This window comes from Acomys russatus, chromosome 5 (assembly GCF_903995435.1).
Source record: "Acomys russatus chromosome 5, mAcoRus1.1, whole genome shotgun sequence".
NCBI classification, from domain to species: Eukaryota; Metazoa; Chordata; class Mammalia; order Rodentia; family Muridae; genus Acomys; species Acomys russatus.
This window is the reverse complement of record NC_067141.1, coordinates 49,984,348-49,999,004: the sequence shown is the minus strand read 5'-3', so window position 1 is coordinate 49,999,004 and position 14,657 is coordinate 49,984,348. Positions and strand designations below refer to the sequence as shown.

Genomic DNA, 14,657 nt, shown 5'->3' with positions numbered 1-14,657 from the left:
CTCCATCCACTGAAATTTTACGAGTATCAGGGCTGCCAATATTGTTTCCGTACCACAACGGGCCCTACACCCTGCCAGCGGGTCCATAGAGCATCCCGAACCCCGTATAAGAAGCGAGATTAGGGACCTGAGAGTCCCTGCTATTAGGTAGTAGACTCCATACAGCTGCTGAAGAGGATAGAGAAATGGGAGGAGGTGGGAGAAAAGGAGAGAGAAAGGGAGGGCCTGTCTCGCCCCCGCCCGGCAATCCCCTCCCATTGGCTAAAGGCTTCCTGGCCCCATCCTACCGCCCGCCTTCGGGGCGACACTTAAAGTGTGCGGAGCAGGTGCCTCCAGGGAAGGAGGAACTTTGCAAGAGTTAGTGCAGTTCGTTGCACCCATTCATTGAGAGCAAGCCTCTATCCTTCGTCCGGCCAGCAGTTGTCGGCAAGGGGACCCAGGGACTGCAGTGGCCAGCCGCAGGATACTGGAGTCGGGGATCGCCGCTGACCCTCGTGGGCTGGGGAGGTGACGGCGGCTGCGTCCATGCAGCTGTGTGCCAGGGCATGGGGGCTGCGCCTGGGCCGCGGAGTCGGGGGCGGCCACCGCCTGGCTCGGGGCACGGGCTTGAGTTGGGCGCCGCGGGGCCGGGACAGCAGCAGCGGCGGTGGCGGCGGTGACGGGGACCGTGGCGCGGCTGGGGCCTCGCGCCTCCTGGAGCGCCTCCTGCCCAGACACGATGACTTCGCTCGGAGACACATCGGCCCTGGAGACAAAGACCGGAGGGAGATGCTGCAGGCTCTGGGACTGGCGGTAAGGCCCTTCACCCTCTACCCTGCCCGGGCTCTGCCGGCGGGGCCTCCGGGCTCCCACCTTGCCCTCCTCTTGTGTCCCGGGCCCCAGTTTAGAAGCGAGCTCGCTCTTAATCTTAGTGCCTACTCCACTCTTAACTTTTCTACCGTTCCCGCTCTTCAAAAGTGCATTTAAAAAATATCCCCAACTCCAGACGAACCCAAAGTTTGTAGGAAAAGGAGGGAAGTTCCCTACTAGAGCGCACTAATCCGGTCAGCTCCCTTTACAGACTAAAATCGAACCCGGAGTGGAGGATTTACCATCTGGCTCCATCTTTTTTTTTTTTTTTTTCCTCCAAAAGATTTCTGTTGCCTGAAGTTTCACTTTAAAAGAAACTCTACTTTGACGATTTAAATGAGGTTCCTGCCAGCCCTGAAGATGAAAAACACAGAGGTGGCCCTCTTAAAGCAGGCATTTTACTCTACTTGTCCGTGTTCATCAGCTCGCGTTTTTTAATTTTAGAGTATTGATGAACTCATCGAGAAGACGGTCCCCGCCAGCATCCGCTTAAAGAGACCCTTGAAAATGGAAGACCCTGTTTGTAAGTGTCCAGGAGGACTCACTGGGTCTCCTCTTACTCTGGTTTACTTGCCTTCTATAATTAATCTTTAATGGTCCAGCCTTGGGGTAGGATTGCTCAGTACTGAAAATATTCAGTACCTTACAGGCCCTAACAGTGAGGTTTTTCTTCCCCGGAAAGAATCTATGCAGCCCTCTTTCGTGGTCTTTATCCCTGAGTTGCAGGCGAGGTACCTATAAGCTTCCCCAAGGAAGGCCACGCAAAACACATGTGGTGGACTAGGACTCACTACCTCATGCACCTCCACCGGAAGGGCTTTCGGGCCCTGAGCTGGGTGTGTTATCTCTGTAGATCAGGTGAGACTCAGAAAGGAAAAAGGAATCGCCTGAGGTCATGGTGCTGGAGAAGAGCCGGGGGAATTGGGAGGAGCCCTTCTCAAAGATCTTTGCACTAGTTTCAAATGGTTCTGTTTCCTCCTCTCACACTTCTGAGGGCCAAAGGTGCTCTGCAAGTCTGAAAGATTTTTTCTGAAGAGCATACAAAGACAATGTATACTTTGTTAAGAAATCTTGGGCTATTTATATATAGGCTTTCCCACTCATTCATTCATCCATTTTAAAAGTTTTTGCTTGCATTTATCTTTGTGCCCCACGTGGGGTGTTGGATCCTCCAGAATTGAAGCTCCGGACATTTGTGGGGGCATCATACAGGTTCTGGGAGCCAAACCTGGGCCCTCTTACGAGAACAAAACGTGTTCTTAGCTGCTGAGCCGGGTCTTCAGCCTCTTAGGAGAAATGTTTTTTAATGGGGGAGGGGGGAGGGTGTTTTTAGAATGGGGGGAAGAATCTGGACATGAACAGCGTGGTCAGAGCTGAAGAACTCTTTAAGAAAAGAAAATGAAAAAAACAAAAACAACAACAACAACAAAAAAAAACAACCCACCACGCTCCCTCACCTGGTTACTCATATCATGGAGATATTTCTCACTTACTAGGGCAGTTGTTTGGTTGTTGCTTTGCTGTTGCCTGTTGCTTGTTTGGTTTGGTTTCTGTAAGATGGAATTTTTCGATGCAAACCTGATTTTGTTTTCAAAAATGACCTCAGCCTGTTCTGGTTGCAGCTAGGGAGGGCTGTACCTCAAGTTCTGCCTAGGATTGCTTGCTTCCCTTGTCGCTGTCAGACTCTGATGGCAAGGAGCTTGCTCACAAAGAATACCCCCTGCCTGAGACCTACAGAGATAGCCCCAAGCCGTGTCTCAATTTCAGGACATCAGAATTCTGAGCCATCAAATGTGGAAAAAGCAAGGTTGGCTTGGTTTCTGAAACAGGGACTCCCATGCAGCTCAGGCTAGCCTCGAACTTGTGGTACTCGGCTCCTGACTCCTTGAGTGTTTGTTACTTGTGCACCACAATGTGGAACAGCTGTGTTTATTTTTGAGCAAACGATTGTGTGTGTGTGTGTGTGTGTGTGTGTTTGATTTTTTGCACTCTTTTTTTTTTTCTCTTTTTAAAGACGGTCTCACTCTGTTGCCCTGGCTGACCTGCTATCCAGACCAGCTGGGATGAAAGGAGTTCACCACCGTGCCCAGCTTAGTTGTGTATTTATTTTATTTTATGTTTTTGGTTTTTCGAGACAGGCTTTCTCTGTGTAGCCTTGGCTGTCCTGGACTTGCTTTGTAGACCAAGTTGGCCTTGAACTCACAGAGATCCACCTGCCTCTGCCTCCTGAGTGCTGGGGTTAAAGCCATGTGCCGCCACGTCCGGCTTAATTGTGTATTTTTAAAGGAAGCTATTAGTGGAGATCTGTGCAAATGATTGCTTTCCTGAGACTTTCAAAGTCAGAATGTCTAGATTCGCCCCTTTTACAATATGCTTTAAAGTAAGATGCTCTTTTAAGAGTGTTAGGGGCACCTGAACTCAGGAAGGCAGAGGCTAGCAGATCTCTCTGAAGTCGAGGCCAGCCTGCTCTACAAGTGAGTCCAGGACAGCCAAGGCTACACAGAGAAACCCTGCCTCAGGGAAACTGCCCCCCCCCCAAGAAAAACTTGGGGAACTAATCAGCATTGTCTCGTTTTCTTTCTTTGGTTTTTGAAACAGGGTCTCCTTGTCTCTGTAGCTGGCCTGGAACTTACTGTGTAGACCAGGCTGTCCTCCAAGGCAGAGATCCACCTGCCTGTGCCTCCCTCTCAAGTGCTAGGATTAAAGACTGGTTTGTGCTTGTTGAATCAGATGAGTAATTTTTCTATCCAGAGATTCCCAAGACTTTGCAAGAATAGATCTTAAGCCTAGCAGCATCTGTGAGATTTTAGGTTGGTTCCATCTGCTTAGTCTACAGTCATTTGGAGACAGCATTCTACAGTCAGAGCTCCCACCTCCCCTCTCCAGCAAAGCTTGCTTGTTGGAGTAAGGAGCAATGGCGATGCGATGGTTAGGGATGTCGTGTTTACAAGACTTGGATGTTTCACTCTGCCGTGTCGTGGCTAATGGATGGTCGGTTTCTGTGAGGAAAGCAGGTTGGTTTTTTGTCACCTCCAACAGGAGCATTTAGGAGTTGAACAGCCTTATTCTGAATTACCTTCCTGTGAGCACTGATGCTGTCTCGTACTCAGGAATAATTCTGCAGCCAGGATTTGTTGGCTGTAAGAGCAAGTTGCACTTATGCATAACTAAATAACCTTAAACACTTACGTAGGGCTTCCCATGGCACTTTGTTGTTTTTGTTTTTCAAGACAAGGTTTCTCTATGTATCCCCAGCTGACCTGGAACTCATTCTGCAGACCAAGCTGGCCTTGAACTCACAGAGATCAGCCTGCCTCTACCCCACCAAGTGTTGGGATTAAAGGCATGCGCCACTGCCACTCGGCCCCGTGGGCACTTTTGAAAAGTGCTTTCTGTGTATTATTTATTCAATCCTCATTATAACCCACAAACAAAGTTAGTCTTTTTCCATTTCTCTCCTCTCTTTTAGAGATGAGGGTCTCATCTGGGTTGCCCAGGCTGGTCATAAATTCATGGACTCAAGTGGTCTCTCTCTCTCTCTGTCTCTCTCTCTCTCTTAAATATAACTTTTGTTTTTGTGTTTTCAAGACAGGGTTTCTCTGTGTAGCCTTGGCTGTCCTGAACTCACTTTGTAGACCAGGCTGGCCTCGAACTCACAGTGATCCACCTGCCTCTGCCGCCCAAGTGCTAGGATTACAGGCATGCACCACCACACTGGCTTAAAGTAGTTCTCTTAGCTTCCCTTCCCAGGTGCCTGGGGCTACAGGCCACACTACCACACACAGTTACTATCCCCCTTTAAAAGGTAGAAACCATGGAATACAGAGGCTCTTTAACTTGACCTTTAACTCTTCACCTTTTGATGGGAGCAAGATGCAAACTCAGGCCATCTGGCTCCATTGCCCCCACTCTGGTCATGGCATTGCTCTTTTCATGGTGTCCCAGGTAAGCAGAGACCTCTGGCCCTCACTCTTCTAAGATGCACAAGGCCAGTCATACTCTAGTCATTCTTGTCATGTACAAAGTGCCCCCGTGCGCTCTCACTGCCAGGGAGCAGGAAGTGGAGTGAGTGTCAGGCCCAGGGCTTGCATGGATGAGAAATCACCTCTGACTGACAAACCTGAAGACGCTGCTGCAGGGAGTAAGTGACAGAGCACTAGGGTTCCGTCAGTCTGCAAGAAGACTTCCTCTCACACACTTCAGAAAGTGCCTTGAAAAAATACTTTTATCAGTTCTTTTTTTTTTTTTTAACTTTTTCAAGACAGGTTTTCTCTGTGTAGCCTTGGCTGTCCTGGACTCACTTTCTAGACCAGGCTGGCCTCGAACTCACAGCAATCCACCTGCCTCTGCCTCCCGAGTGCTGGGATTAAAGGTGTGCGCCACCACACCTGGCTATCAGTTCTTCTATATCAGTCTTGCTACTCCACGTAGCAAGAATTAGTGAGTCATTATTCAGACAAGCAAGCAATGCCACTCAGTTCAAAATCCTATCAGTTTAATTCACTCAATTGAATTTCCCTCCCTCAGCCACAACCTTGCACCAAAATAATAAATCAACTAAATTAGTTAAGAAATATATTTTAACCCGGGCGTGGTGGCGCACGCCTTTAATCCCAGCACTCGGGAGGCAGAGGCAGGCAGATCGCTGTGAGTTCGAGGCCAGCCTGGTCTACAAAGTGAGTCCAGGATGGCCAAGGCTACACAGAGAAACCCTGTCTCGAAAAACCAAAAAAAAAAAAAAAAGAAAAAGAAAAAGAAATATATTTTAAACTAGGCATGGTGGCACATACCTTTAATCTCTGCACACGAGAGGCAGAGGCAGGCAGAGCACTGTGAGTTAGAGGCAAACCTGGTCTACAAAGCTAGTCCAGGACAGCCAAGGCCACACAGAGAAACCCTGTCTTGAAAAACAGAAAACAAACAGTTAAAAAACCAAAACCAAAAACAACTGGGAACGTTGGTTTCTCTGAATGGTATAAGCTGTCCTTGTGTGTGTGTGTGTGTTTGCAGTACTATCTATTAATGTTATAAATTAATTGAAAAGTACTTCAGAAACCCAACTGAGGACTGTTTTGCTGTGTAATCTTTCTAGTAAAATCATCTCAAAGAAGCCAGATTAAACTAGCCCCAATTAACCAGCCAAGTGCCACAGAGATTAAAGTTTATACAAAGCCACACGTTGCTTTTCTTGGGCATGCTTTGGGGGAGAGGGAGGTGAGGTGAGGGGAAACCCTTCATGCTCAAATTAGTCTACAGGAGCTGAGGAGCTGAGCTGTCAGAACCAGAGTTCTCCAGGCCCAGAGAACTGAATGTTCTAAGGTGTGTCCTCACAGTGAATTTTTAAATAAATGTTTAATGGAGGGAGTGATCGAGGGACGGGCATTATGCAATGCAGACACAAGTGATAACTTTATCACTCAGAGGGCTCTGTAGTCCCTGGGCTGATCTGAGCACTTAGAATGGGCCAGATATTCTTCCCCAAGTCAGTCCTGTCTTTCAGATTGGTCTTCAGTCAATCCCAAGGCTCCCTCTTAGCTGTTGTTGGCTCCTCCTACTCCCAACTGAGATAAATATACCTTATTTGTAAGTAATATTTTTTTTTTTCTAAATCTAGCAACTGTGGACAGAAATAAAGACTAACCAAATGACAACATCAAGATTATTTATTCTGAACTCGCTGTAGCAAAAATTAGATGCGAGTTTTGGAAAATTAAAAAAAAAAAAAAAGAATCTTTAGAGATGGGGGTGAGGGAGCTTCAGGTATGGTCCTAGAGGAGCCTGTTGGCTTTCAGGACACTACAGAAGGGCTAATGAGAGGCGGTTCAGAGTCGATGAGGTAAACATGTATGTATGGCTTCCTCTGATTGTTCCTGAGCTGGACGTGGTCTTTGCAAATGTTAGGAAGAGAACCTAGAAATGCCAATCTTTATAAAGTTTATTTTTAGCTTTAAAATACTTTACATTTTTTTAGGTTTTGATATATAAAACCACGCTGACCATGCTGTTGACAGGACAATCAAAAAAATAGTATTTTTCTTTTTAAAATAATTTCTAAAGATTACGAGTGAGTGCGTGGGGACAGGGGGTACATGTGGGTGCAGGTGCCCACTCCAAAGAGGGGTGTTGGATTCTCTGGAATTAGAATGGTTGGGAGCTGTTTACCCTGGGTGCTGGGAGTGTCTGAGCCATCTCTCCAGCTCTCATCGTCCTCTTAAAGACTCATGGAACCTAGGCAGCATCAACAAAAATGTATCTATTTTTTTATATATTTAATGGGCTGGCGTGAAGGCTCTATGTGTAAGGGCACTTGCCACCAAATCCGAATAATCCCCAGAGCCTACAAGGTGGAAGGAGAAAATGAACTGTACAGTTTATTCTCTGCCACGCATGAGCAAATACACACACTGTAAGTACAAACTAGTCTTTAAAAAAATGATATTTTATACTTCAGGCATTGGTGGCGCACATCTTTAATCCCAGCACTGGGGAGGCAGAGGCAGGTGGATTGCTGTGATTTCACGGCTGGCCTGGTCTACAAAGCAAGTCCAGGACAGAGAAGCCCTGTCTCAAAAAACCAAAAAAAAAAAAAAAAAAAAAAAAAAAAAAAAAAAGAAGAAGAAAGAAAGAAAAGAAAAAAGAAAAACTATGTTTTGCATAAGTAACATTCTTTAACATTGTTTGTTGTTTGTTTAAAGCGGACTGTTTTGGGAAACTGTAGGTTATTCATCACTGGTTAGAAATTATTGCCAAAATCCAATGGTTTCTCTAAAACACTGAGCTGCAGGTCCCATGAGTTGCCATGAGGTTCTCCTGGGTCTGCCTGCCTCAACTTTTCCTTTTTCTTAGTTTTCACTTGCCAAAAGGAGTGTAACAAGACTAGAAAGAATGCTCAGTGGTTGAGGACACTTGCTGCTTTTGGAGTTAAGTGGAGTTAACAACCTTATGGCAGCGTACAACCACCTGTAACTCCAGTTCCCAGGGTCTATCTGATGTCCTCTTCTGGCCTCTGGCCACCAGGCATGCATGCAGTATGTAGTCATGTGCAGGCAAAAATACTAATATGCACGTTTTTTAAAAAAGGATCTTAAAAGATATTTGCAACTATAGTTTTTTATACAGACTTAGTGCAGTATACAGAGATTTCTTGTTTATCTCCCACTCTCACCTCCCACCAGATTGGTCAGTTTGTTACAATCAATGGACCACTTTTTCCTTTCTTCCTCCCCCCTTCATCCTCTGTATCCTATGATGACCTCACCCTTGTGATTGTCTTGCCTCCGCCGCCCCCTGCATGCTAGAATTGATGTGCACCACCATGTCTGCCTGATGGATCTATATCAATTCATGTTTACCCATAGTTCATAGTTAACTCGGGGGTAAGCATATTTTTAAAAATTTATTTACCTGCTGGGTGTGGTGGCACAGGCCTTTAATCCCAGCATTCTGGAGGAAGAGTCAGGTGGACCTCTCTGAGTTCAAGGCCAGTCTGGTGTACAAAGTGAGTCCAGGACAGCCAAGGCTACACAGAGAAACCCTGTCTTGAAAAACTAAAATTAAAAAAAAAATTACCTTATTTTATGTGCATTAGTGTGTTGCCTGTGTGTATGTCTCTGTGAGAGTCAGATCTTGAAGTTACAGTTGTGAGCTGCCATGTGGGTGCTGGGCTTTGAACCCAGGTCCTCTGGAAGAACAGTCAGTATTCTTAACTGGAGGGCCATTTTTCCAACCCAAGCATAATTCTTTTTTTAAATATATTTTATTAATTTATTCATATTACATCTAAATTGTTATCCCATCCCTTGTAGCCTCCCATTCCTCCCTCCCTCCCATTTTCCCCTTACTCCCTCCCCTATGACTGTGACTGAGGGGAACCTCCTCCCCCTGTATATGCTCATAGGGTATCAAGTCGCCTCTTGGTAGCCTGCTATCCTTCCTCTGAGTGCCAACAGGCCTCCCCATGCAGGGGACATGGTCAAATATGGGGCACTAGAGTTCATGTGAAACTCAGACCCCACTCTCCACTCAATTGTTGAGAATGTCCTGTCCATTGACTATCTCTGTGTAGGGGTTTGAAGTTTACTGCACGTATTGTCCTTGGCTGGTGCCATAGTTTGAGCAGCACTCCTGGGCCCAGAACCGCCTTGTAGGTTTCTAGGACCCTCTGGGTCCTTCTATTTCCCCATTCTCCCATGCTTCGCTCACCTAGAGTCCCAATAGGATGTCCTCCCCTCTGTCCCACTTTCCTGGTAAGTGAAGACCTTCATGGGACATGTCCCCCAAGCATAATTCTTATGCAGTATTGGATGGTAATATTGTGTGTTCTAGGAGTTTGGAACTGTCCAATGACCTGCATTAAGCATAGATTAGAATAGTTTCACTGCCTTAAAAATCTTCTGCAGACACAATCCCTAAAACTGCTGCACCTATCCTAATTTGCAATATTTCCTACATAATATTAACTTATGATGAATTTTAGGTTTCATCAAAACTATTCAGTGCTATCAAGATCACATATGCAGCATTGTAAATAGAGTGTTATCCTTGAAGGTCACTAGGGAGGAAGGACCCTTTCTCCCTACATGAAATAGTCCCGGGACTATTCAGCAATATATGGGGTTTTGAGTTGGTGCTTCCTATGGCTTTTGTCACCAGTAGGTATCTGAGCTACAGTCACCAGGTCTGCCTCCATGGCTTCCTCTGTCAGCTTTCCACCCTCATTTATCAAGAGGCTTCTGTGGAAGGTACTACACAGACACTGGATACACTAGAGTCCAGTGGTAGTAAAGATGAGGTCCCTGACAGCAAGGTAAATGCTTAATATTCTGCAAATAGGATGGAAACTGAGATTATGGCATCGACAGAGGTGAAAGTGGATAAACTGTAAGTAGGCCGGGGAGTGTGGACAGCGAGTGCGAGATGTCACTCTGGAGGCTTCAGGGGCAAAAGTTTGCATGGCATATGTTAACTGTGACTTCAGGTCTACCTGGAAGCCGACACCAAGACAATGTTGAATATACACAGGAAGACGGAAGCAGGGGACAGGACGACAGGAGACCTCAGACTGCAGCAGGTCTGACCCTAGTAAAGTGGGGCAGGTGGACCGAAGACGGAACAGAGAGACTCTTAGATGGTTATACAAATCTGGAAACGGTATGAGTTGAGAGCTCGAAAGCAAGATGTGAGGCTGTGCTGTAGGGAGTCCAGAGTGACTTCCTAGGAGAGAGTGATGTCCCCAGTGGAATGTGGAGAAGAAAGAAAGAGGCAGCTTGCAGAGCGGCCACAGAACAGTCAGGTAGAGTCATCAGAGCCAGGAAGACAATTTTCCACAAGTGCTGTGAGGTTGAGAACGTCGGCAGAACCAAGGGCGCCCCCTAGGGTGGTAGGAGTTTGGACACTGCCTGCTTTGTGCTCTCTTTGCATGGTAAGCAGGAAGAGTTAAGGCCGGATGAGGCAAATGTGGAGTTTCAAAAGTGTCAGGATGTCTGTCTAGCTGGTAAAAAATGGAGGTCACCCCTCGCAGAGCCCTGCTGAGGTCCAATGGCATCGATTCTGCCTGGCGTCATTTAGCGATGCTCACTGAGTTCAGCTGAGGCTGAGGATTGGCATCAAGTGCCAAAGACTTGAAGGTCTGCCAGGCAGCTCAGGTCACTGGGTTCGGAAAGAGATGGAAAGGTGCATCCACCTTGCATCTAGAGGTCCAACGACCAACTCCATGGAACAGGGAGGAGGGCACTGGCAGGACTTCCGGTTCTGAAGTCAGCAGTTCGGAGGAAAGTGCTAGGTCCCAAGGTTGTGCACTGTTCTCAGTGTCTGTCTTCTGACTTCTGCATGTCTTTGTTAAACTGCCTCCCCAGTAGCTTTATGTATGTTGTGTGGTGGGTGAAGACTTAGATCTCCTTTTGAGATTTATTTATAAGTTATAGCCATACAAGGTGGCTCACACTTTTAATCCCAGCACTTGGGAGACAGAAACAGATGGATCTTAATGAGTTGGGGCCAGCCTGGTCTACATAGTGAGCTCCAGGACAGCCAAGAGTTACAGAGTGAGAGCTTGCCTCAAAACCAAAGTATTTATTTATTTATTTATTATTTTGGGGGGAGTGTGTGTCTGTGTGTGTGTCTGTGTGTGTGTACACTTGTGGGTACCCTTGGAAGCCAGAAGAAAGCATTGGATTTCCTGGAACTGTCTAGTATAGGTGCTGGGAATTGAACTTTCATCCTTTGCAAGAATAGCAAGTGCTCATAACTATTGAGCCATCTTTCCAGACTCTTACATCTCATTTTCACTGCTCAGGCCTGTTTTGCTTACTAACCCCAGGATGTTTTTATGGTAAACCTGAGAGTTTTAGTATGAATTCTAAATGCTGATTTAAACTATGAAAAGGTAAAATCTCTGAAAATCTAAAGTTATTGTAGGCACTGATAGAACTTTACCACTAGTGTCACGTTTCCACTTACAAATGTTCTTCCAAAGCCTTTGCTTATAGGAATATAGTTGAACCACATATGAAACATTTTTTGTAGTAACCGCTACGGATTCTATAATAGGTACGTTATTCGGCATGCTGAGCTACCTATATGGGAGGGAGACTTGATCTTTTCCTTGCAGCACAGTCTTCTCAGTCCACCGTGCTCCTGTCTGCAAAGAGATCACAACTCACTGAGATGATAAATTAAGCCACAGATCTCTCTGTAGACCGCTCCTTTGATCTGTAAAAAGTTGTTCTTTGTCTTCCCCTCAGGCAGGATGTGCTGTTTGAGTGAACCTCTAAGAGCATGCACTTCCCCATGTGCTCCTGCCCCACAGGGCATAGCTGCAGGTCCAGGGAGGCAGAGATGAGGAAAAACAAAGCACCCCTCAGACTCTCCTTGCAGTCTAACCATCTGGCCTCACTGTGAACACATAGGTCATCTGCTGCTCTAGATAAATATTATGAATTGCAATGTTTCTCTGTGTTGGCTTTATAAAAGAAAAAAGCGAAGTGGAGAGGCTCTGATGGAGGCCTCCCCGAGAAAGGAGAGTGTTTGAGGTTGAGGAACAAAATAATTGATAGAATGTTCCTCTTGTGGAGGAATGTGAGTCCAGAACATGGCTGTTCTGGCAAGAGATCACATGCAAAGATCTCCTAGGTCTGTGTGATCCAGCTGGAATACAAAGACGCCTTTAATCCAGGAGGCAGAGGCAAACAGATCTGAGTTCAGAGCTAGCCTGGTACAGAGCAAGTATCAGGTAAAGAAAAGATGAGGTTCAGGTGTGGTAGTACACGCCTTTAATCCTAAGCAGAGGTACAGTTAGTTTATAGAAGGGAGCACCCATGTTTGAAAGTGATGTCTAATTGAGTGGCAGAAAAGGTGACTTATCAGAGATTTGACAGAATAGGATTCACCCAACTCTCATGAAAAGAGGAAGAGGAAGCTACTTTAGAGGCAGTTTTACCGAAAGAGGAGGCAGTTTTACCAGGACAGTAATAGAGAGATGGGTTGCAGAGAAAGAACTCAGGTGAAGACGGAATGGGCCAGAAAATGAGATGAAGCCAGAAGATTGGACCAGATTGCTGGCTTAGTTTGAGGTCAAGCAGAGCAGTTCTGGGCCCAGAGAGAAGCTAGATTAAATAAATCAGCTGGGAGAAGAGTTTGAGCCAGAAGAGTTGAGCCAGCCAGCCCAGACATAGTAGGAACACGAAAGGATGAGCTTATTAAGCAGTGTCAGAGGCTGAAAACATTCTAGGCCTGGGTTAGATTGTATGGAGGCTAGAAGTTTCTAGGCCTAGGCCTAGGCCAGCAGAAGGAGGTAGTAAGCCTCCCAGACAACAATTAAGTCAGAAGAATAAAAGTGACTTTTCCACCCCTCCCTCTGTCCACCACAGTGGGGATTCTTCTGTTGGGCTTGAAGCTCTGTGTCTGTCAATCAACTGGGTTCCGCTGCAGAGGGAGGCCTACTGTGTCATGTGAAGGAAGGAACTGTGGAGCTTGCCTCAGCTCCTTAGGTGGGGGTGGGGTAGGGCTGTGAGGGTTTGCTAATTGGAAGAGTCGGACCAGACTGGCATAAAGGAAGTTGGGGTTAAGACAAGGGGTGGTCAGGTCTCTGTGCTGCCCTTGTTGCCCTGGCAACATAGTAACTGTGATTCTCATTTTAATTGTCCACTTGACACTGTCTGGAGTCACCTGGGAAATAAATGTCTCTAAGGAGTGGCGGTGGCAGCAGCGGAGGGGATGGGGGAGTGGGGTAGGGGCGGAGAAGAAGAAGTTGGTTTCTGGACATGTCTGGAGCAGAGTTCTTTTTGATTACTTTAAGACTGGAAATTGACAGCCCCACCCATGATTGATGGCACCATTCCTGGGCAGGGTGGTCCTGTATTGTTTAAGAGTGGGAATAGTGGACCGAGCAGTGACGGGCAGTCCTCTATTTCATTGCTCTTCTGTTATTGACTGTTGACATACGAAGATTGACTGCCTCAAGTCCCTGATGCCTTGACTTCTCCACAGTGGCAGCAACTGGAATTGTGGGCCAGATTTATTCTTTCTCGCTAGAACTGGATTTAAAATTCAGGTTTTTGTTTTGTTTTGTTTTTGTTTTTAATCATGGTAGCAAGACAGGGCTAAGACAGGGATCTATTGCCAATAGAGAGAGGCCTTCCATTGGAGTTTACACTCTACAGCGGGCAGAGAATCTAGTTTGGTTTGGTTTCCTTTAATGAAAAAAATTACGTGATTGAACTGAAGCTGGTCATGAAATCCTCTGCAGCTCAAAGAGGAAACTCAACACTGAGGGTATTTGGATTGGCGAGTGGCTGCCAGGTTATGCGTAAAATTATTTTTTAAAAAAAGGTGTAAATGACTAGGTGATGTGAAAGAAAGCCTAAACTTTTAGGCGGAATTTGAATATACACTCTGGCTTTGACTCAGAAAATCAGAAAATTGTAAAAATAAACTATCACTTACAAAAAACATTTATTGTGGAAAACATTTATCATAGTTGACCCAAAACCCCCTGCCTCTCCACGGTTTCCACACAGCTTTGAAGCTAGGGGTATGAATGCTGACAAGAAAAAACTGCCAAGACAGCCTCTTCCCTCACAGTCTGTCCCCAGCTTTTCCCTTCAGCCTCTGGCAAGGAAAGACCATTCTCAAGCCGGTGACAGTGTCTGGGCAAACTCAAATATGAGTGTGTTGGTTTTCAGTCCTGACATGATTTCCTTGGAGACTTTCTTAGTGACTTGCCAAGTGTGGGAGGGTGACGAGTGAGAGGGAGGCGGTGACACTGCTTACGGTCTGGTCTGCTCGATGCAGATGCTTCTGGCTGGGCTGCCCAGGAAACTGTGTCACTCAGAGCGCCACACCGGTCCTACTTCCCAGAGTACTGCAATCCCAGGAGTGATGTCACTTAATTTTTATCACAAGTAATAAAAGTGCAAAGCTCGGATTTTGAAGGGAGAGTGAGACGCCACTGCTTCTCTATCTAACCTCAACTTTCTGTGAAGTATCTCGGAGGTGTACTCTGGGCAAGAGTGAGCATGTTTATTTTATTTATTTATTTATTTTTTTGTTATTACATTTATCCACTTATTTTGTGTGTGTATGAAAATGTATGTGCAGATCAGAGAACTAGTTCATCTTCTCCTTCCATGTGGGTCCCAGGAATTGACCTCAAGCAGGCCATCAGGCTTGGCAGCGAGCATCTTTCTTTGCTGGCCGACCCATCTTCCCAGGCCTATTGTTTTGTTTCCTGGAATCCCTAGCTAGTTCAAGTTGGCCTTGAAATCAGTGCAACCTGCCTGTCTCAGCTTCTTAAGAAGTTAGGATTATAA

At 46.1% G+C, this 14,657-nt stretch overlaps 1 protein-coding gene across 1 annotated transcript in view; it reads left to right on the top strand.

Annotated features, from left to right (window-relative positions):
• The first annotated feature begins 475 nt into the window (after nucleotides 1–475).
• Nucleotides 476–14,657, top strand: part of Gldc (glycine decarboxylase) — an 84,673-nt gene continuing 70,491 nt past the window's right edge. Inside the window, exons 1-2 of the mRNA XM_051146327.1 lie at nucleotides 476–792; nucleotides 1,294–1,372. Coding sequence (XP_051002284.1) covers nucleotides 526–792; nucleotides 1,294–1,372 — 346 coding nt within the window. The 5' untranslated portion in view covers nucleotides 476–525. The remainder of the gene's footprint in view (nucleotides 793–1,293; nucleotides 1,373–14,657) is intronic.